A 22,866-nucleotide genomic window follows, 5' to 3' on the forward strand; every position below is an offset into this window, starting at 1 on the left:
TCATAGACCCTCTCATTTGGTCTAATGTGGCCAAAAAGAACTTCTCTCAGAAGTGATGGAAGGCCAAACAGACATCACAGCACCTGTCTGATGGGCTTTAAACAAACTAGAATGGGAATTGAATACATTTGACAAAGAAACAGCCTTTAACTCTCATTGCCTAAGAATCTTTTCCAATTACCTTATCACATCTTTACCTCTACTTTCCATCTACTCCTAGTCCTGCACAGCAAGTTTATAAGCCAAAGACGATTGTCAAAGGAAAACAACACCAGAAATCAACCAGTTTATTGATTCACTGGTTCCTAGATGAGAGCCATTATCTAGAATAAGCTATGATTTTCTAGAGATGGATTAGTCTCGTTTCCTTCACACCATCACTAACAGATTGCAAATATTTTGCCTTCCTTCCTTCCTTCATGCGTATGTGTCTGTGTGTTTTCCTGTCTCCCCCACCAGAAGATAAGCTCCATGAAGGCATAAAAATTATCTTTCTAGTGTATTCCCAGAGCTCAGCCTTGTATATCATATTTAGCAACACACGAATAATGAAATGAAGTCTGTTGTCTTACTAGTTAAATAATCCTGGACAAGTCATTTAACATTAATGAATTTGTAGATAACATTCAAAATAAAATTATACACAAATTTTTGAGGTTTGACAGAAAACAGCAAATTCTGTAAAGCAATTATCCTTCAATAAGAAATAAATTTTTAAAAAATTATATACAAATTTAAAATGTTAACTCAGTGATGAAAAGTTGTTAAATTTATCTGAAACAGCCATCTTCAAATAAAGAATCATAAGGAATAACATTCACTGAGGGAAAAACTGTTTATAGTCACTGAATAGAAAATAAAAAGACTTGTTCCTTTTGGGTTATTCTGAACACCTACTGTAAGCCATGCATTTTTCGAGACGTCAAGGATGATGAGACAGACAAGTATCCTGCTCTCAAGAAGTTTACATTCTAGCTGGCGCAGGGGAAATTGCAGAAGATTAACAAATAAGATGTCAAATGGAACACTATGCAGAGATCAAACAGACTGATGAGAAGGACTTGTGGCTTGTTCTAGATTGGATGTCAGGGACAAACTCTCTGGACAAGTGACATTTAAGGAGAAATCTGAATGGTAAGAAGCAGTCAACCTTGAGAAGGTATGAACAATAGTAACTACTACTGCCAAAGCCCTGAAGTGTGGGGCTGAAATACACTGGATCCAGCAGAACATGTTGGAAATGAGGGAGGTATAGGCGGGAATCAGAGTATAAAGGCGTCTATAGGTTAGAGAAAGGAGTTTTGATTTTATTCTAGGTGAAAGAAAGCCTGTAGAAATTTTAAACAGCAGAATGACATAATCCAATCAACACTGTGAAAAGGTCTGGCTGCTTATGTGACAAATGGATTAAAGTCGGGGGAAGAGTGAAAGCAAGGAAATTAGTTTGAAAGTCAAGTTGCAGTGATATGGAGCTGACCATAGTAGTGGCAGTAAAAATGGAGAGAAATCAATGGATGTGTTCAGAGAAAAAGGGTTGTTTTTATTGGAGGCTTTTTTTTCTTTTCTTTTTTCTTTCTGTTTTTCATTTCATTTTTAATGCATGGAAGACTACACTCAGTACGCATTTTTACAACTCTCAAAGTTTAACTTCTCCACCCACAACCATCATCACATACACACAAAGAAAAGATATCATAAACTGAACCATGAAAATAAAACTGTACTTTAAAAAGAAATGTTAAAATTATTATATAGGGCAGAGCATTGTGCTGTAATGGCTTTATTTCTAAAACAGCCTAAAACTATAAATGCCAAGAAGAAGAAATTTTTAAAAATCCAACTCCAAAAAAAAAAACACTGGCTACCCATACAAAGGAAAACAAAACATTTTTACTTCTTTCTCCGCTCTGATGGCAACACATTACCATCCTAAGTTCGCCATTTTTGAAGCCTTGGGTAGGATGGCCATTTTTCGTTCCCTTTATAAAATCGACTAACACAAGATTTAACTAAACTGTTGTTGCATTTAAAACAAACAAACAAAAATAAGTGAGTCCTCTCTACCTCTTGAAAATTAATCTAATCCTGATAACAATATATTTCTGAGAGGATGCAATATCTATATTTTCTTGACAAACGCCACAGAATCACCTACAGTGGCACTGCACCTGCCGAGTCAAGGCTCCATTTCCACAGTAACAGATGCTGCAAACAAGCATTGTTCCGTCTTTTTCCCTTGCTTGCTTTCGTGTGCATGTGTGTGACGCGCTGGCAGCATCTAAAAATCTGTCCTCCTGCTGCGAAGTTTTATGTCCTTTCACGAACTGCTACCTCTTCAAAATATGACGGCAACCCCAAATGTCTTTCTGTTCCCTGCTTCTTTCTCCATCTTAAGGGCAGGGAGCTCAAATTAGGAAAAAGATTACCTGACTTGGCAACCCATGCCCCGCCCCATATTTCGATCAACCACCTCAGGTCCTTTTAAGAAGATGTAAGATAGCAATCAAGATACACTTGAGTGCCCAGTACTACTCACCCCTCTCCGCTTCGTCCCTGGACAGGTTCCCCGTCTCTCAGGTACCGTCCTTCCTGCCTCCAGCCGGGTGACCGCACCACACTTTGTCCCCGGTGGCGTTGGATTCGGCCGGCTCCGGCCAGCGCAGGACGACCCCGGGCAGCTACCTGAAGCCGGAACCCAGGTCCTAACACACACGCGGCAGAGAACTGCTGTGTGGCTTCCAACGCGGCTTGGCGTGCTCTCAGAATGTGTGATCTCGAGATCACTTAATTTTCGACCTCATGTTTTCACAGCATGTTTCCGGCCAGGAGGTGCACTGGAGGCCTCAACACTGGAGATCCCTCCGGATAGAGAGTTTTGCCCCCCCGCCTCGGGTCACCAGGTCTCCCAGATGTGGGTCTGGGGTGGATTCTATGACAAACCTGAAATCAGGAGTCAGCCCAGGGACCTTGTTCCAGAACATTCCTGGCCTCAGGAGCCACCTAGTGTGAGAGACATGTGGGACCAGGTGCGACTGGCGCCATCCGGAAGCCTTGGCCTCACTACGCCTGGGGCGCTCTTAGCAGCGCCGAGGCCATCAGCAGCCTCCTCCACAGGAAGCCGGAGGTGTTCTCCCACCTCCTTGGAGCCTCTTTCCCGTTTGTTTTCATCGGGTGCCAAGGATGAGGCCTGCTCCTAGAGAATCCCTTCCTGGCGGTACCTTCCCCCTGTCTCTTGCGGGGGGGGAGCTCTTGCCCCCAGCCCCCAAGTCCCTCGAGACTTAGCTTCCCGCCCAAAGCGCCCCTCGCCCTGTGATTGGCTGTCTGAGGGCCCTTGGCCAATGGGGGATGACGTATTCGCCCGGCGTCAACCCGCGAGGCTGGGGGAGGAGGAAGCACGTCGGGTCTGCGACGTGAGTGCGTGTGGTGCGCGAGGACGGTGGCGCGAGGTGTGTGGTGCTGGCTGCGTGGCCTCAGGCTTTCGCTGTCACCCCCCCCCCACCCCCCGCTTCCCGGTGCACGTGTGTGCCGGGGCCCGCGGCAGGACGAGGGCACCTGGGGGGCGGCTGCAAAGCCCGTGCGGCCGGAGGCGACAGTGAGGGCGAGCCTTGGATTCGGGCCTCTGGGACCCGCACTCTCCATTCCCAGAAACCTTCGCGCCGAGAGGTCTCTCTTCAAAGGAGTTGGGCCCGGGGCGCTCGGAGCCTGCGGGACACCCCGCTTTGCAGGGCCTTCCCTGAAGCCCTGCGTCCGCCGCTCCTCCAACCCCGATTCCTTTGCTTCTGGACAGGGAAGGAGACCTCGGGACGCCGTTGTGCAGCTTTGCTAAGCCTCCCCGCGCCAGGCCGGAGTGTGGGAGGAAGCAAGGCAGGCTGGATCGAGGACCCGAGAGCAGGAGCATCTCCTCCCGCGGAGCTATTCCAGGTTGGGTCTGGGGGCGAGGCCCAGTGCTGGTGAGTCGGAAAGTCTCCCCCAGGGCCTACGTTTGGACCCGTGAAACCGCTGCCATCCTCCACTCCCGTGTCTCTGGCTGGGATGGAATTGAACCTACGGTTTCTTAATTTACCTTTTCCACTCTTTTCTTTACCGATAGTTTGACGTGAACCGTTTAGAGCCCTGGTGCCACCTGACAGAAACCTGCATGCCAGGAAAGGAACACCACCCGTGCAGCGTGTGAGGATCTTGGTACAGAAAACTGGAAACGTAGTAAGCCTGAATTCCGAATACCCAGCTTGTGTTGGGAAGGGGTAGAATTTAGCATAATCATCCTTGCTTCACTGTTAGCCAGATAGTTAACCAGATCGACAAACCTGAAGACTAAATTCTGTGCCAATTTCCAGGCGGAAACAGGCTTCCTTTGGACAAGAACATCTGAACCAAGGGTGGTAGTCTTCTTATTTTGGTTGGAGACCTTCTCACCAAGTCCAGCAGCTTCTCTTCTTTGCTGTGCACCCTCTGCTGGTTAGTGTGATAGAGTGAGCTTGGAGAAAATAAGGCGTGTATGACTTCTTAGAGATCATTAATACTCAATAAGTATTTTGTTAAAATGTATTAAATGTGGGAAGTATTCCCATGAAACTCAGAAATGTGATGCTCAGGAAGAATATGAGTAGTCAGCACCGTAGGAGTTGAGTCCCTGGTAATATGAATAAGGAAGGTTTAAGGATAACAAGAAGTCCATTTTTCTAGTGCTACTTCTGTGCCAGGCTCTCTCAGTGCTAAGCAGTTGGGTAGAAATTGACTCATTAAATCTCTCAAACAGCCTTATGAGGTTAGTACAGAAGTATTATAATTCCTATTTCCTAGCTAGATCAGAAGAGTAAGACTCAGAGAAGTTAGATCATTTCCCTGAAATTATACAACTAAACCAATAAATAACAGAGCTGAGATTCAAATCTAAGGCTATCAATGAACTCCCACCTGTAACCACTAGGATATTCTTAAGATACCCTTGGGGGCACAATTCCTGGGTTTATGGTTCCTCGATTCATGCTTCTGTCTCTTACTTTCAAAATTTCCCTGTCATTTTAAAGATAAAAAGAAAAAAGTTAGGTATGACCATGCCTCTGAAAGGTGTTATCTCACCCACAGGAATCTGATCCATGAAAACTCAGAAAGTTTGTTAAGAGACCAACATGTGCTCTCCTGCCAGTCCCAAAATCCTGTACAGGAATCCCCGGTTCCTGCGGTTAGCGTTTCTGCAGCTTTATCACCAGCAACAGAGTGGTGTGTTCTGTGATGTCCTTCTGCAGGCAGAAGGTAAGAGACTAGTAGGGACTCAATTGAAAACTCACCATAGACTAAGAGAAAATGATTTTAGGGCCAGGCAGTGAAGGACAAAACCAGGAAAGTGTGTAATGATTGCCTTTGAGGCCTATTTGGTAAACACCTTTTTCTATGACAGGTACATTTTTCAAAAGTGAAAGTGAGATTATACTCCTTCTCTTAAAAAAAAAAAAAAAAAAGCTAATTATAAAGTGCCGTAAGTGTAGGAATTCTGTAAAATGTGGGTAATGTGGTAGTGGGATGTTTGTGAAGATTGAGTTTGACGTACGTAAAACACTTAGAAAGGTACTTTTAATGTACTAAGGAGAATGTAAGTATTAGATGGTCCTATTATGTATTTTTCTGTTTTCTTTTTTATTTCTTTACTATTTGGGGCTGCGCTGGGTCTTTATTGCTGCACCGGCTTTTCTCTGGTTGCAGTGAGCGGGGACTGTTCATCGCAGTGTGCAGGCTTCTCATTGCAGTGGCTTCTCTTGAGCCCGTGCAGCTCATGGGCTCTAGAGTGCATGGGCTTCAGTAGATGGGTCCCTGGGCTCTACAGCACAGGCTTAATAGTATGGCTTACTTGCTTCTCGGCATGTGGGATATTCCCAGACCAGGGACTGAACTTGTGTTTCTTGCACTGGCTGGCAAATTCTTTACCACTGAGCCACCAGGGAAGCCCTGTTTTCCTATTGTTTTGCCAAGCAAGTAACTTCTTCTCTTACTAGTTCACTTTCTTCATTACCAACATTGTGTAACACTCTCCAGTTTACCAAGTACATATAGTGTAGTTTAGTTCTCATCTTGATTCTTAATGATGGCCTTGTGAGATAAAGAATGTTGTATAGTTCCAGTTCTACAGATGTGCGAATTGAGACAGTGATTTAAGTGACTTGTCTGTTGGTTCTCTTAGTAAGAGTTTCGCTTCATTCCTTTATTCAAAGTAAACCAAAAAAGTATACTGTACTAGCATGGGCACATAGTACATATGACGATGAAGTGCATCCTTATAAGGAAACCATATAAGGGGGAGATATTCAAATAACCAGTGCATTCAGATAACTGGGCAGTATAATAAATACCATTGGGGTAGATACAGGCTGATACAGGAGCTCAAAAGAGGCACATACTTCACAGACTTGAGGAGGTTGGGAGACGGGGGTCAGGGAGATTTTCTTGGAGGAAATAACCTCTTAGATGAGTTTTGAAGGACAAATAGAAGTAGGAAGAAGTGGGGAAGGATTTTCCCAGGCAGAGAAAACAGCATGTACAGAGATTTAGAGGTATGGACCAGAGGTTTGTAAGTGGTTCATTATGGCTGTAGAGCACAGATTGTAAGAAGTGTACTGGTCAGAGCTGTGGCTAGAGAAATTAGCAGGTCTGAAGTGTTATACCAAGAAAGTTGATCTTGTCCTTAGAACACTGGAATTGTACTTGTAGATTTTAAGAAGAAGGTCATACATAACTGCTTTAGAAATAGGACTCAGGCTACAATGAGGGGAATTATTAGATTGTTATTGAGTCCAGATAGGAGGCTGTTTTGGGATCCAGGAGAAGGGCAATTGTGGCCTGGACTAAGGCATTGAGAATAGAAAGAAATGTACGGTTTATGAGCTATTAAAGAGAAGTATTAAAGAGTTATACAGATGTGAAAGTTGCACCATAAAGAAGGCAGAGTACCGAAGAATTGATGCTTTCAAATTGTGGTGCTGGAGAAGACTCTTGAGAGTCCTTTGGACAGCAGGGAGATCAAACCAGTGAGTACTAAAGGAAATCAACCCTGAATTCATTGGAAGGACTAATGCTGACACTGAAGCTCCAATACTTTGGCCACCTGATGTAAAGAGCTAACTCATTGGAAAAGACCCTGATGCTGGGAAGGATTGAGGGCATGAGAGGAAGGGGCTGACAGGGGATGAGATGGTTGGATGGTATCACTGACTCAATGGACATGAGTCTGAGCAAGCTCCAGGAGATAGTGAAGGACAGGGAAGCCTGTGTGCTGCAGTCCATGGGGTCAAAGAGAGTCGGACACAAATTAGTGACTGAACAACAGCAACAAAAAGAATTTACAAAACTTGCTGCAGTTAAGAACATAGACTGAGGTAGCCTTGGGTTCAAATCTTGTCCCTGCTCCTTCAGTTCAGTTCAGTCGCTCAGCTGTGTCTGACTCTGCGACAGCATGAACCAGGCCTCCTTGTCCATCACCAACTCCCAGAGTCCACCCAAACCCATGTCCATCGAGTCGGTGATGCCATCCAACCATCTCATCCTCTATTGTCCCCTTCTCCTCCTGCCCTCAATCTTCCCCAGCATCAGGGTCTTTTCCAATGAGTCATCTCTTCACATCAGGTGGCCAAAGTATTGGAGTTTCAGCTTCAACATCAGTCTCTCCAATGAACACCCAGGACTGATCTCCTTTAGGATGGACCGGTTAGATCTCCTTGCAGTCCAAGGGACTCTCAAGAGTCTTCTCCAACACCACAGTTCAAAAGCATCAGTTCTTCGGCGCTCAGCTTTCTTTGCAGTCCAGCTCTCACATCCATACATGACTCCTGAAAAAACCATAGCCTTGATTTAGATGGACCTTTGTTGGCAAAGGAATGTCTCTGCTTTTTAATATGCTGTTTAGGTTGGTCATAACTTTCCTTCCAAGGAGTAAGCATCTTTTAATTTCATGGCTGCAGTCACCATCTGCAGTGATTTTGGAGCCCCCCAAATAAAGTCAGCCACTGTTTCCCCATCTATTTGCCATGAAGTGATGGACCGGATGCTTAACTAACTGTAATTTTGCACATTACTACACTATGCCTACACTACAGTTTACTCATCTGTAGTAACAACTACCTCACAGGGTTGCAGTGAAGATTAAAATTAATTCTGATAAGAGCCTTAGGTGCCTGGCACATAATAAGGACTCAAGAGCTATTTGTTTTTTTAAAGAAAACTTAATATTTGATTAGATGCAGTGGGTAAGAGAAAAGGAAGACTCAAATATGACTTTTGTTTTCAGGCCTGGGCCATTGGGTAAATGTGTTATCTTATTTTGAAGTAAAAATCAGGAAGTTTGGAAGTATGGGGAATGGTGAGTTTACTTTCTAGAAAGGTTGCATTGGAGGTACTTGTGGGACATCCATGTAGTCTTGCAGGCTGGGGCATGCCTAGTATTTCAGAAGATGTACCTGGGCAGAGGTTGGATCTGGGAATCATCAGCAAGCCTTTGCTAATGGAAGCCATGGGAGAGGGGAAAATTTCCCCGGAAGTGCCCATAAAATGAGAAGGGGGCTCAGGACAGTGGATACCAGGCAGTGGAGAGATTTCAGGAGAGAACTGAGCCCTGATTGAAAAGTGAAAGGTGTATGTCAGTAAGTCGTGTCCAGCTCTCTGCGACCCCGTGGATGTTCCTGACCCAGGGATGGAACCTGGGTCTCCTGCATTGCAGGCAGATCTTTTACTGTCTGAGCCACGAGTGAGGCAAGCCCCTGATTATCCTAATTATCCATGTCCAAAGCTCATGGCTTTTATTAGATCACGAGCAGCTTCTGTACACCTTTTTAAACTCTTGGGTGAGTCAGGAACATTTACTCAGCAAGTGTTGATCCCCTGCTTTGTGTCCAGTATGGGTGTTCTTCAGTGAGCCAGACAGACGAGGTCCCTATCCTTGGAGCTTAGAAGTGCAGTGAAGGAGATGGACAATTCCAATGCAACTAGCTGAAGGCTGTGATAGCTACAGTGCACCTAACCCAGACGGGATGGCGGAACAGGGTTAGGGAAGGCTTTCTGAAAGCCTAAAATAAATCTTTAAGGTTAAAAAATTAGTTAGCTGGGTAATGGCAGAATGTTCCAGGTAGGCAGAAGAAACAAATTTCTCCTACTTGAACTTCCATGAGGGAAACTGAGAAGGGACAGCACACTCAGGTAGTAGCGTCTGCGTTTGACCCATGAACTTGCCAGTCGGCCTGAGATAGGTACTTGGGTTTCCCTCCAGGTGAGGCAGTCCCAGCCCACTGCTGCATCCTGTCAGCCTGCAGCCCCTTCTTCACAGAGCGCCTGGAGCGGGAGAGGCCAGCCCAGGGTCGGAAGGTGGTGCTTGAGCTGGGGGGCCTGAAGATCAGGACCCTGAGGAAGCTGGTGGACTTCTTGTACACCTCCGAGATGGAGCTATCTGGAGAAGAGGCCCAGGACGTGCTCTCTGCAGCCCGCCAGCTCCGCGTGTCGGAGCTCGAGTCCCTTCAGCTAGAGGGCGGGAAGCTGGTGAAGGCCCCTCAGGGCCGAAGGCTGAACAGGGAGTGCCTGCAGCCTCCCAGCCCCGCGCCAGTCTCTGCCAGGGTGGTGGCATCCAGCCGCCGGCCTCGAGCTCCCCTGCCTGTCGCCCAGACGCCCTGTCCTCTCGGGGCAGCGAGACTGAAGTCCTCGGGGAAGGAGGAGGGGCACCTGGAGAAGAACCACCGACAGAACCCGGAGAACTCATCTGGCACTCTCCTGCTCAAGAGGAAGGCCAGGGCCTGCCCAGCTGCACAAGAAACAAGGGCTTCGCCATCAAGCCATGGTCAGGGGCCCAAAGAGAACAGGAGTGGCCCCGCCCACGGTCCTATGGCACTCTCCCCACCCAGCTTGTACCCCTCCGTTGACGAGCGACTCCTGCCCAGGAAGATCAAGCTAAGCCGCTCAAAGCCGTCTCCCGATGTCTGCACATCCAAGCCCGCCAGCCTCCTCAGCGGACCCAGCTCAGTGCCCACAGCCCCTGGCCGGCGGCTGTGGCGGCAGAAGAGCACCAATAAGGGAGTACCGGAGGACAAGCAGAAAACGGGGCGAGCCAGTCCCCTCAGGAGCAGCCCAGGCGCCTCAGGTCTTGGGAAGACAGGTGGGAGCAAGAAGCGGAGCCCCGAAGTCAGGGCCCCTCACCCAGACTCTGCAGAGGAGGGGCAGGTTGGGAGAGTGAAGCTTCGCAAGATTGTCAACGGGACCTGCTGGGAGGTAGTTCAGGAGCCTCCCCTCAGGATCTCTCAGGATAGCCCTCAAATCCCAGAACTCAAAGACTTAGGGGAGCCTCTGGGGACACAGCCATCCTCAGGTAAAGAGCAAGACCTGTCATCCTCGAGAGCAAACCTGTGTGAGGACTCCCCCGTGTGCTCCAGGCTACAAGACATTTTGCTCTCTGCCGGCCGCTCCCCAGACCAACCAGCGGAGAAGCCCAAGTTTGGGTCCAGCCCAGAGCTGGCGGGGAAGGAACCTGGACTGGACGTGGACTGCAGAGAGTCCTACACGTTCAACCCAGCCCTGCTGGAGCAGCCCTGCGAGGCTGAGGAGTACCGCATCACCAGCGCCGCCGCCGCCAGCGAGCTGGAGGAGATCCTGGACTTCATGCTCTGCGGCTCCGACATCGAGCCGCCTGTGGAGTCTCTGGGGAGTCCCCAGGCTGAGGGCTGCAGGACCCCGAGTTACCACCTGACAGAAACAGGCAAGACCTGGATCGAAGGGGAAGAATGGTGTTTGCCGGACGTGGAGCTTTGGCCCAGGGAGCTCACAGAACTGGAAAAGGAGCCTCTTGGTGAGAACAAAGGGCCAGCTGAGCCCTTCAGCCCCCTAGTCCTGCCCTCTGAGAACAAAGAACCAGCTGAACCCTTCAGCCCCCTTGTCATGCCCTCCGAGGTAAGTGAGGGGGAGGAGGTGTTTTCAGTGGGAGGCTCTTGGACTCCAGACCTGGAAATTAGCAGCTCCCAGCCACTGGAAGGTCAGAGAGACAAACTTCTCCACATGGACTCCCTTGACCCTCCCCAAAGGTCCTATGGAGACCTCTCGCCTCCCTGTTCAAACTGGGTGGACACTGGCCTGGAAGTGTCCCTACCAGTGGATGAGGTTTTATACCCAGCTCCAGAGGTAGGCAAGGAGGGATCTGGCAACTCTGAGTGGGTGGGTCCACTTCCCGCCAGCCCTGAAGAGGAGATTGATGTAGACTCACTGTCAGAGGGGATTGTACCTACGAGTATCCTCTCCGTGTGGCCTGACCCTTCCTCAGAGTCAGAGACAGAGGTAGATATACTGACGTAGTAGCAGAGCGGGGAGGTCGGGTCACAGGGACTGGGAGGGCGGGGCATGCTGGCTGACAGAAGGCCCACCGACAGGCCAGCATATGTCCCTGTCCTCTTAGCAGCAGAGGCAGGCGTGCCTGTAGTTACCCTTCGCTCCCCAGGCTTCTGGAGCCAGGCACAAGTCGTTCCATAGGTAGAAAATTATGAACTGGAATCCCCTTACTTCTTTTATAATCTTGTCTTCCAGTTAGTGACAGGTGAAACAGTACACTGTGTGGTCACCAACTCTAGTGGGTCACAGGTGACAGCCAAAGCCGGCCTCCCCGGTCAGCAGCGTCTAATCACTGGCACCTGGGGTGCATGGCTTAAGTCACTGCCAGCATGGGAAGTGTGGCCCAAAGCTCCACAGGGCTGGGAAGATGTCCTGCACCATCACTTCTGAGAAGTGAGGTGAGAGAAATAGTTCCTTTTATTTCCTTTCCCCCCATAGTTTTTACAAGTATTTCCCATGCTCTAATAAGGACCATAGGAGACCCAGGTTAATTGGTGACCTCAAGCTATGAGGAACACAAGGACCAATCCCAAAAGGCTGGCTTAAGGCACCCCTTCCCATATTAATAAATTTACTTCATGACTCAGGCTTGATATCAACTCAAATCCTTTTAATTTTTATTAAACCAAATCCAAGAACTTTTCAGTGTCTTACTAGAGGATTGCCTCACAACTGAACCATTGTTTCTGGAGGGAAGGAAACCACAGCTTCGGGGACATGACTGAAGTTTGACCATGTCCCGTCATAAATGCTCCAGCATCACCAGGGACAGAGGCTGTGAAAACGACAAAGGGAAAGAGTTAGAGAAGGGATCCAGGTAATCCTAGCCAGCCCTCCACCATGAACACACACACAGACCCAGGAGAGCTCAAGGGTTGCGCACACACACACCGCCCCCATCTCACTCAACCTCAAGTGCCTGACAGCATGCCAAAGCCCCGTCTGCAGCACTCAGGACAAAGACAGGGTTGGATCCTGCGACCAGGAGTGCCAGAGCCACCAAGCAGGGCTGGCCGCACACACAGGCAACACAAGAGGGCAGCAGGCTCGCCTGAAACCACACAGATTTGGCCAGGAAGAGGAGAATCAACACACACACAAATGAGGGCATCGGTGGGATTTACAGCAAAGTGAGCTGGTGGCTTTTTTTAAAAAACAGAAAATCGGCCCATACTCCAAGGGCCACAGTTCTCTGCATCCTCTAAGGACACAATATGCATTCTCATAGTCATTTACATCACCAACAGCATCCCACGCCTTAGCTCAAAGACACTGGAAGGAAACAAGAAGGTTGTAGCAAAGGGCACACTGAAGAGGAAAATTTTTTGGCGGGGGGTTGGGGGGTGAGCAACTTCAGTTTTTCCCACCAGGAAAAAGGGGAAGAGGTATTCCCACTAGAGGAAACCCCGAGAGCAGAGCGAGGTATGCAGAGGTAGGTCCTGTGTGAAATCAGGGGTTTTAACAGGAAGGGCTGCTTCGCCAGCAGCCGCACCAAGATCAGCCCACTACCCACCCCCCCCACTCGCCATCTCGAACCTCAGCGAGACGCCTTCTGCCCCACCTCCCTACGAAAGGTACTTCTTCAGCTCCTCCAGCACCACGTGAGGCTCCGGAAACTTGAGTTTGCGTGGGGGCCCCTTCTTAAGACCCGTCCAGAGCTCCGCGCCTGGGAAGAAAGGCCACGTGAAGCGAAACGGCTCTGGAACCCTGCAGCCGTTCCCCAAAGCCACCGGGAGGCGGCGGTCTGGAGGCCCGCGCTGCCCCGCCCGGGGTCCGGCCCCCGCGCCCGGCCCGCACTCACTGCTGCCGTCGGCGCGCAGCAGCGTCACCTCGAAGCTGCCCCTTCGCGGCCTGGCGGGGTTCACCTCCACCGCCAGCTCCGGGGCCTGCAGGCGCAGCGCCTGGCTCAGAGCCGCGGCGTTGCGCCCATAGACGCGTCAGCTCGTGCTGCGGGGAGAGAGGCGAGGTCAGAGCCGGGCCCCAGCCTGCGGCGCCCTTGCCCTCGCGCGCCCCGCCGCACCCCGGGCCGCTCACCAGTGCTCGATGACGACGCTCGGCCCCTCCACTCCCCCATCCTGGCCGCCGACCGGCTTCTCCCGCTTCTCGGCCGCTGCGGCCAGCGCCGCCTCGGCCTTCCGCTTCCTCCCTCGGGACGCCATGGCGCCTGGGGCCCGGCTGGGGACAGGACGCAGCCGCGTCCAGGCCGGGTACAGGCCAGGCCGGCTCCGAGCGCCGAGCCGCAGTCCAGGAACTCGGCTCCGGCGCGAAACCTCTCTAGCGGCGGGAAGCGTGGTGGCGCAGGGCGCACACGTGGTCTGGAGGCGGGGCCTCGGGCGTAGCCGCGCTGCGCGCAGAGGCGGGCAAGTGCGGGACGCCGCGCCCAACCACCCGGCTGGGGGGCCGAGTCGCTGTGAAAGCAATCAAGTCTTCACGCAGGCTTTTCTGTAACCGCGGCGCCAGCTTCAGCGGTGTCCATCAGGACTGTTATACAAAACTTCGCTCCTGGGACCCACGGATCAGTCCCAGACCAAGTGTACAGCTTAACTCTGGGGTTAAGTAAACTTTGTTACGGGTGCTAGGTTTTTATTTGAAGCTTGGATTGTTTCCTAGTCTTTAAAGCCAAGCCAATATTATATCTCCAGTTCATTTTGAGCTTCTTCCAAGTTAACTGCTTAGATCTAACGACGGTAATCACTCAGGATCCTTCATTAACTAATATGAATAAATACTAAGTAAATTCACTATATTGTCTACATCACTGATTTTCAAGTAGGATGGTAAGGTGTTAGTAATATCAAGACCATTTGAGGAACATTTTAAAATGCATGCAAAGGTCCTGAGATTTTGATGAGCCTAGCTATGTCTTTGGGAAGATCCCCTGGAGAAAGGAAATGGCAACCCACTCCAGTATTCTTGCCAAGGAAATCCCATGGACGGAGAAGCCTGGCACACTAGTCCATGGGAAAGCAAGAGTCGGACATGACTGAGCGACTAACGCGGACAAAGGGAAGACCCAAACCTTCGGACAGTCTGCAGCTGTCCACCATCCTGGGGACCTGTGTGAGCATCTGATGAACTCACCAGGATGGCCTTTGAAATGAAGAACACGAAAGAGTCCTTTGCAATTGCCTGGCTTTTCTAATGCACAAATAACACACAAAGGCACAATCAAAACTAATTATCAGTCTCTTTACTGTGCAAAACCATCAACTGGGTTGTGGGGAGGGTGCAGCAGGGTTAAGTGAGCCCCCGTTCAGGGGCTTTTTCCTCCAGGGCCCGCCACACAAAGGAAGTCTCAAACTTCCATTCCCCTTCCTCCCAATCTTCATAAAATAGGTAGATTATTCAGTGATCTTCAAAGAGAAAAGTCTGTGGTTAAAGGTTTTTACCTTGGGACCAGTCATAGGCTTATACCTTTTTTTTTTTTAATACAGGCCACAGACTAAGCCAGAAGGGCCTAAAGAAGTAAGATTCCATGAGGGGAAAATGTCAGCACTAACTCTGCACCTTGGCCTGTTACATTAGGGTTTAATCTAGTCTAAGCAGGCTGCGTGGCACCACCGTGAGGAATAATGAGACCAGAGCCTGATGGAGATGTCGGGTAGCACGCAGCAGCTGACGCGCTGGCCCAGCCTGGAGGGTAAGCCTTCTCCCTCCACCAGACAAGATCTTTCCCTCCTTCCAGTGAAACAGCCGGCCGCAACAGTGGGGCCTTCCTGGAGGGTACCTGACATCACCCTGGATGCCTCTTAAAAATCAGAAGCGATACCCTGCCCCATCTAGGCACAGGCGAACAGGGGAAACATAAATAAAAGGCCCAGGCCTCAGGCAAGGCTTGTGGTTACAGAAAGGGCAGAGCCTCCGAGGTGCCTGGGACTGAAGCAGGGATCCTATTTGTCCTTCTTGCTCTCCTCATCTGGCACAGCAGTGGGCCCCATGGCCACAGGCTGCTCCTCGGGGATCTTATCTCCAGCCTTTGACAGCTTCTTGGCCCGCTGATAGAGCTCATTCAGGTTGAATTCTCGGATCACGTTCTCCTGTGTAAAAGGGACACACGCATCAGGGTTGAAGTCGGAGGGGAGAGCGGCATCTGGGAAGAAGTGCAGCTGACCTTCAACAGCAGTGTGGCTGGGGCACCAACCCTTGTGCAGTGAAAAATCCACCTATAACTTATAGTCAGCCTTCCGCAACCACAGTCCTTCCCAATCTGTGGTTCCGTGTGTGTGGACTCAACCAAGCACATGGATCGTGCAGTACTGTAGTTTTCACTATTGAAAATTATCCACACAAGCAGAGCCAGAGTGCTGACTCATTTGTGCAAGGGTCAGTTTATTTATACAGTCTAGAAAGGGAGGAAGCAAAGGACAGGAATCTAACCCAGATCTCCTTGTTTTAGGTACCTGAAAAAATCAATTAATATTTACCTATTATGTGCCAGTCACTGTGCCAAGAATTATAGCTACATTATTTAATGTAATCTGCAAAACAAAACCTGTAAGCTAAATGCTGCCCTCTCCAATTTACTGCCAAGGAAACAGACTGTAAGGACAAAAGCCACCGAGACTGAATCCTAACTAACAATCGTTCCCTACTACTAGCATGCCTGACACATGGTAGGATAATTTGCTGAATGAATCCATAATGAGACCTAATAAATAGTTCACACTCTCAAAGCTTGTGGGCAAGTAGCAGAACTAGGAATCAAACGTAGGATGGGCTCCAAACTGACCTCCTGTTCTACACCCTCCTGCAAACCACCTGCCTGCTCACATACCTCTGAGAATGTCCAAGAGACAGCCCGGCCCTTCTTGTCGATCTGCGGCCGCCGCATGACCTCCTTCCCGCCTTGGAACAGGATCAGGGTAGGGAGCTGCTTGGTGAGGGGTGACGTGCTCACTTTGTACCTGCAGGATCCAGAAGGTTCTCTGTAAGTGCATTTGCGTATATCCCCCCAAGCAATCCCCTGCCCAGGCCCTCACATACCGTGTACTAACGTCCGTGTAGCGTCCAACGTCTACCTTCCCAAAATTCAGCCCTGTACAATTGTACCTGAGCGGAATGTATTGTTTCACATGGCGAGAGAATGGATCAATGAAGCAGAGATACAGATATCTGAGGTTGGGGTCGGGAGTGCCTCCGGTTGCAGTGTGCAAAAACCAAGGCCAAAGCAGTGAGAGGGAAGGGACGATTTCGACCACCCCTCCCTCTGTCCCACTCACTTGAGCGAGAGGTCAGCGTAGATAGGGGCAAATGACTGGCAGTCACTGGACCAGTTGGCGAAGAACTCCACGATCCAAGTGACCCTCTTGTCCCGCTCCAGCTCCTCCTGCCACACACAGAGAGGGAACGGTGAAGGGACTACACAGGCTCCTGGAAGATTCAGACTCTAGCACCGAAATCCTCGTCTCGGCTTCCCACCTCTGCAGACCCCGCCATGAGCCACCGTGCCCTTGATTCTCCTCGAGCCCACAACGAACCAGCGCCCTTGACTTCCACTCTGAAGCACGGCTGCTCCTCTGAGTAGTGAGCGTAATGACAAAATCTCCCCCGAGGGACCCGAGGGACGGGGAAGGCGGCTACTCACGTCAATGGTCTTGTCACTGAAGTACTTGATGTACTCAGGGCCCATGTACAATGGGGGTTTGCATGTCATCAAGAACACTAAACACAGAAAAAGGACATCACAGCTGTTACCTACAGAGTGGCCCTTGCCATCTACCTCTGTAAGGATTAAGTCATGCGCGCCCGCAGCTGCCGACCTTCAACACCCCCGAAGGAGCTCAGGGTGGAGAGCAGAAACGAGGCACCCTGTGCTCAGTGGAAAACTGGCAGGACAGGTCCTCTGATAGTTAAATATTCTCAGGAGCTGATTTTATGAGCCCGATTTGTGTATCTTCTCATATCCAGAAAATCCTTCACGGTGACAACGGTTTCTTGTGAGTGGCAGAAAGCTTCGTGAGACTAGCACACACTTTTTAGAAAAAATATATGCTGACTGCACGTACTGCCCCTTCGCCAAAATCACATGTGTACTGTCCTCTCCTCCTGCCTCTCTGGAGCGGTCTCTCAGAGCTAACTGAGGTGCTACCTCCCAGCCTGCAGTCCTTGCTGTGCCCCAGTTAAAACTTAACTTGCAGCTCTCATGTTGTGCATTTTAAAGTCAACACAGGAAACATATAAGACCTTGAGTAGGGGATTTACTTTCAAACCAACCTAAAGATTTCAAGTACCAAAGAGTACACTTTGTAGACATACACAGACACATCCCCTTCCTTTTGAACTACAGTCTCTGTAGGTCCTTCTCATCTGAGCCTCACACAGTTGATGAGGTGTAAGCTATGGAAGACAGGTATGGAGAGCCTGGTTTGGTGCTGGAGTCTGGTTCCCACAACCAAGTCTTCAGTCTCCTTACCTATGCAGAGTGTGATGTAAAGCAGGCCCATACGAACATCCAGGCGGAAGAAAAGAATCGCATTGGCCACCTTGCTGAACATGAAGATGTTGCCTATGTGCTGTTCCACGGTGACTGAAACACAGAAGTGTCAGGTCAGGCTGGGCTGCGTGCTCCCACGCTCTACTATTTGTCCCTCTCCTTGGAATACTGTGAAACGGGAGGCGGGGAGGGGATAGAAGTCTAAGGTCAAATTCAGCCTTGGCACAGAATGAGGGACAAGTTCACCAAATAATGCCCCTCTCGTAGCATGAGTGAAAGGTTCCAGAGGTCGTCGGGCCGGACCGTGAGAGCCTGAGACACAGGAAATGCCACTTACTGGACCTGCGGTTCTTCATCATCACGATGGCGCTGAGGAACATCAGGATCTCCACTTCTCTCTGCAACAGAGTCAGAGCGTCAGGAAGGCCATGGACGTGGTGACCAGGGGGCCACATGAGTGAGAAAAACCAACAGAGATGCAAACCGGGAACCGTAACATAGAGAGAGAACCGGACTCAGCTAAGGAGAGTGTGGGCTTCCCCGGTGGCGCTAGTGGTAAACAACCCACCCGCCAGTGCAGGAGACACAAGAGAGGCGGGTTTAATTCCTGGGTCGGGACGATCCCCTGGAGGAGGGCATGGCCACCCACTCCAGGATTCTTGCCTGGAGAGTCCCACGGATAGAGAAGCCTGCTGGGCTACAGTCCATAGGGTCGCAAAGAGTCAGACATGACTAAAGTGACTTAGCAGGCACAAGGGGTGGTGGGGAAAACAGCAATCAGAAGACGCAGGTTCCAATTCTACCCTACCACAAACGGCTTGTTGCCTTTCAGCAGAGCGCCTAACGTGGGAGCACGGGCTCCCCTGACTGAGGACTAAAGAAGACAGAAGCATGAAAGAGTTACGGAGTGTATGGTGTCAAACTTGAAGATACCACAATCAACTCAATGTGACCGGTAAAGCGAAACTTTTCCAGGTAAACTTTCTCAATCATATCCATCAATACAACAGACGGTTATTCCATTTCTTCGGTTTTAAGTTAAAACATTCCTCTCCACCTAATATTCACAGTGTAATCCATGCACCTTGAATAAATTTGAGAGCTGAAGGAGTCCTTTCAAACCTCTCAAAGGCACTTTTCAGTACCACTAGTTTACTGTTCTTTCTCACCTTCTAGAAGAGAAGTTCCCTGTGAGGTAAGTGAGACAGACAATAAAAATGAGAAGACACAAACGAGGTCACTTCAGAGTGAAGGCCGCAAAGATGCTCACAAGGCCCTTGTGAGGCTGCACAGGGGAGGGCCTTCTGTAGCCGGGGGTTGAGGCTTTCCTTCGTCAGCCATGCAGGACCCAAATCACCTCAGACAGAACCAGTTAACTGCGACTTAGGGCCAGCGATCAGGGACCTAGGTTTTTAGCCTCAATCTCCAACAAAAAGCAACTGACTAGATTTAGAAATGGACATCGAAAGTGGGGGGGGAGGGGGAGGGAATATGACAAACCTTACTAAACATTCTGAGTAGAAATTAGGAAGAGTTTTCAAGAATGAAACTGGCTTTAAAAGTGGCTTTTATAATTATGGAAAGATGATTTAAAAAGAGAATTATGCCCAATCAGGAGACCAAAGACAGGTCTACAAGGAATATACTCTAAAGACAGAGAATGGGTCTGTGGTAAAGACCAGCCACGTATACTCCAGACCTTACTTCCTTTTCCTGCTGGACATTCCGCAACTAGGGAGGTCTGTGCGGCCAGCACTCCAGCTCACACACACTGTGAGCAGAAGTGACGCGCCACTTCTGTGCCCAGGCAGTTAAGAAAGGGGATGCACGTCCTTGCAGGACAGCTTTCTTTCTCCCCCTGCTGGCATGATGCTGGGACGATCTCAAGGCCATCAGGAGAAGACAGGACGAGACTCGGTTCCAGAATAACTGCATAAACAAGAGCTCCCTTGGTTGTTTGCTTGTTTATTCACTGTTTCAAACTTTCTTTTTTTTTTTTTTTTAATAATTTTATCTGTATTTGTTTTTGGCTGTGCTGGGTCTCTGTTGCTAGGTGAGCTTTTCCCTTGTTGGGATGAACGGGCTGCTCACTGCGGTGGCCTCCCTCGTCGTGGAGCACAGGCTCTAGGGCACATGGGCTTCAGTAAATGCCACAAGTGGGCTCAGTGGGTGCGGCCCCCAGGCTCCAGAGCACAGGCTCAGTAGCTGTGCACACCGACTGAGCTGCTCCACAGCAAGGGGAATCCTCCCTGACCAGGGATCAAAACTGTGTCTCTTGCACTGACAGGTGGATTCTGTCTGAGTAACCAGCGTAGCCCTGTTTCAAACTGTTTATTAAGGAAGTTTTCAAACATACACCAAATCAGAGAGGATACTGAAGGGTGGCAGTATATGCCACTCCCAAGTATGCCATTTTGGCATAAGGATTATTTTGAGTCTACAGACAACTAATGAGAAGTAGAATAAAGAAAAGCTCCATCCCCTTCCCTTACGTGTCTAAGAGTAGGACAAAAATTTACCTTCTCTACCAAGGAGAAAGCTAATCAGGAAGATAACTTTAGATGCTATCAGCCTGGAGATAGCACCAGAGTGAGCTATGTAACAAACGAGGCTTTATCTACCATTAGTTTACCTTTCCAATTTTTGTCTCCTGCAAACCTAAAACTCTTTCTGTCTTCATCCTGTCATTTCTCCACAAATTTATGTTCTTTGTTGAAGATGCCATATAAGCTGGAATTCTAAGCCTCTTTGTCACTGGTTTTTCCCTGGGTATATCCCATGTACACAAGTTACACATGTTAATAAATTTGTTATTTTAACTGACTTTAATCTTTTACTACAGTAGTCTCAAACAAGACTTCAAAAGGGTAAAGGGAAAATTATTTTCCACCTCCTACAATACCTTAGTAAACCCCTAATACTCAGTTTCAATAGTAATATTTTGCCAGTATGGCCAAAGATTTCATCTACGCTACCCATTTCTTTTGCTGGAGAAACTTAAAAGCAAATTGCAACTGTATTATTTCAACTGTAAAGATTTCAGTACATGTGCCTTACAGATAAGAACTTCTTTGTTAAAACAAACTAAAACACCATTATCATATCTAACAAAATTAACACTACTTCCTTGTTGTTATCTAATACTTGGCCCTTACTCAAATTCAACGGTTGTGGGTGTATGTGCTTACTCACTTGAGTCCTGTCTGACTCTTTGCGACCCCATGTACTGAAGCCTGCCAGGCTCCTCCGTCCATGGGATTTCCCAGGCAAGAATACTGGAGTGGGTTGCCATTTCCTTCTCCAGGAGATCTTCCCAACACAGGGATCGAACCCAAGTCTCTGTACTAGCAAGTAGATTCTTTACTGCTGAGCCACCAGGGAAGTCACATCCTTGCTAACACTATTTACCTTAATATTGTAACTTCAAATCACCAGGGTAAGTGAATAAAACACAGATTTTCCAGGAAAACAGTTACAAGTACTACATAGTTAAAAAAAAAAAAAGAGTAAAAAGAAAACATAAATTCTTACAATATTTTGCATATAATTAGGGAAGAGTACACAGAGAAATTAACTGCATAAAAAGTCCCTTTTATAAAATCTTTATTTCTGTCCACTTACATGTTTGAGTCTTATTTTGGTTAAAGTGGGATAGATAAAAATAGGATCTTTTGAAGAAGATGGCTACATCTGAGCTAATTAATAACATTGGGAAAAGATAGAGTATGAAAAACTGTGGGATGAGGAATAAAAGTAAGGAAGCAGGTTCTGTTCAAGATCAAGACTCATTTCGGGCTTTCAAAAAAAAGACAAAAACTCAGGTGACTGTCTTTCCTCAAAACATGTATATGGCTATCCAGCAGAGGGCAGAGAGCTTCAACTTATTTTACACCTTTTTTTTTTTTTTGCCTCAAAACAAGCAGAATCCTAGTTTCCTGACCAGGGATGGAACCCAGGCCCCCTGCAAGGGAAGTGCAGAATCTTAACCACTGGACCACCAGGGAAGCCCCTCAAGTTATTTTTCTGAGTGGTCCCTCCACTCCAGCTCACGAAGGATTGCAAGAGGCTTCAGACAGATTTCTTTACAACTTATTTTTTTACAATTCCATTTCAATACGCCTAATAGTTTTATTTATTTTTACATCCCCAGTATGCGGCACAGGGCCCAGCACACAGTCCTCCCTCTGAGACTGTTAATTTTAAGAAAAGACTGTGTGCTGTTTACCATGGCCTAGTGGTTGCAAATCATCGTCGCTCACTAGTTGTGTGACCTTGGACGAGTGTCCTAACCACGCCAAGATCAGTTTCTTCGTCAATAAAACGAGAATACTACAGATACAACTTGCCTCGTACAACTCACCGGTCCCTCAACAGGCTTTACATAACGAGCAACACGAAGACAGTGCGGGTGCCCAGTTTGGGGAGGACTCTTGTCGAGCATGGATTGGGAAGTGGGAAGGAGCTTGGACTCAAAAAGCAGAAAGCTTAGGCTGTTGGGCGAGCTAACCGGCCGCTTTCTCACCCTAAACAAGAGGAGGTTTAGGCTCGATGACAACCCACGCCCTACACTTAGTAGTCTGTCAAGTCCGCTAAGAGGCTCGGAACCTGAGGCGTTCTCAAAACGGTCAGCCTCGGGGCTCCCGACAGCGACCACCAGGGCGGGGACAGTCAAGGTCGTGGGGTCCTGAGGCGGGGGTCGCTCACCCAGTCAAAGTCACACGGGTTGCCGTCTTCGCGTTGCGTGGGGAGACTTTCGCAGACAGGGGGCAGCTTCCTCACAAGCAGGAAGGCAGCAGACAGCAGGGCTGACAAAAAGTAGTAAGGTCGGGCCAGCCATCGTGAAAGTCGCGGGACCGAATACACGAGAGCAATCAAAGGCGCTAGGACAGCCATCTTTCCGGCCCCCCGAGGCGCCGGCCGCTCTCTTCGGCTTCCGTAGGTCTGGTCCCGCCTCTCTCACCATTGAAGGTTTCCATTGGGCCGAGTGTCAGATACCCCGCCTCTGGGCCCGGAACTAGATCTCTGATTGGCCTCTGATTGGCAACTAAGGGAGGTGAGAAAGGGATTTGATATGTTATTGGCTA

At 49.0% G+C, this 22,866-nt stretch overlaps 3 protein-coding genes across 3 annotated transcripts; 1 reads left to right on the forward strand and 2 right to left on the reverse strand.

The window, feature by feature from the left end:
- Window positions 1–5,132: 5,132 nt before the first annotated feature.
- BTBD18 (BTB domain containing 18) lies at window positions 5,133–11,316 on the forward strand. The gene is made up of 2 exons (XM_065944108.1): window positions 5,133–5,256; window positions 9,254–11,316. Exons 1-2 carry the CDS (start codon window positions 5,133–5,135, stop codon window positions 11,314–11,316), a joined length of 2,187 nt encoding a protein of 728 aa, XP_065800180.1.
- Window positions 11,317–11,938: 622 nt separating this feature from the next.
- SELENOH (selenoprotein H) lies at window positions 11,939–13,662 on the reverse strand. Its single transcript, XM_065945447.1, has 4 exons — window positions 13,384–13,662; window positions 13,151–13,296; window positions 12,886–13,015; window positions 11,939–12,124 (listed from the first exon to the last, which is right to left on the reverse strand). The coding sequence occupies exons 1-3, from the start codon at window positions 13,506–13,508 to the stop codon at window positions 12,915–12,917; spliced, it is 372 nt and encodes a 123-aa protein (XP_065801519.1). The 5' UTR covers window positions 13,509–13,662; the 3' UTR covers window positions 11,939–12,124; window positions 12,886–12,914.
- Window positions 13,663–14,522: 860 nt separating this feature from the next.
- TMX2 (thioredoxin related transmembrane protein 2) lies at window positions 14,523–22,739 on the reverse strand. Its single transcript, XM_065945444.1, has 8 exons — window positions 22,487–22,739; window positions 18,120–18,180; window positions 17,762–17,875; window positions 16,934–17,010; window positions 16,569–16,675; window positions 16,333–16,398; window positions 16,124–16,253; window positions 14,523–15,386 (listed from the first exon to the last, which is right to left on the reverse strand). The coding sequence occupies exons 1-8, from the start codon at window positions 22,673–22,675 to the stop codon at window positions 15,240–15,242; spliced, it is 891 nt and encodes a 296-aa protein (XP_065801516.1). The 5' UTR covers window positions 22,676–22,739; the 3' UTR covers window positions 14,523–15,239.
- Between the last annotated feature and the right edge of the window lie 127 nt (window positions 22,740–22,866).

Source organism: Muntiacus reevesi, chromosome 9 (assembly GCF_963930625.1).
Source record: "Muntiacus reevesi chromosome 9, mMunRee1.1, whole genome shotgun sequence".
In the NCBI taxonomy this organism is placed as follows: domain Eukaryota; kingdom Metazoa; phylum Chordata; class Mammalia; order Artiodactyla; family Cervidae; genus Muntiacus; species Muntiacus reevesi.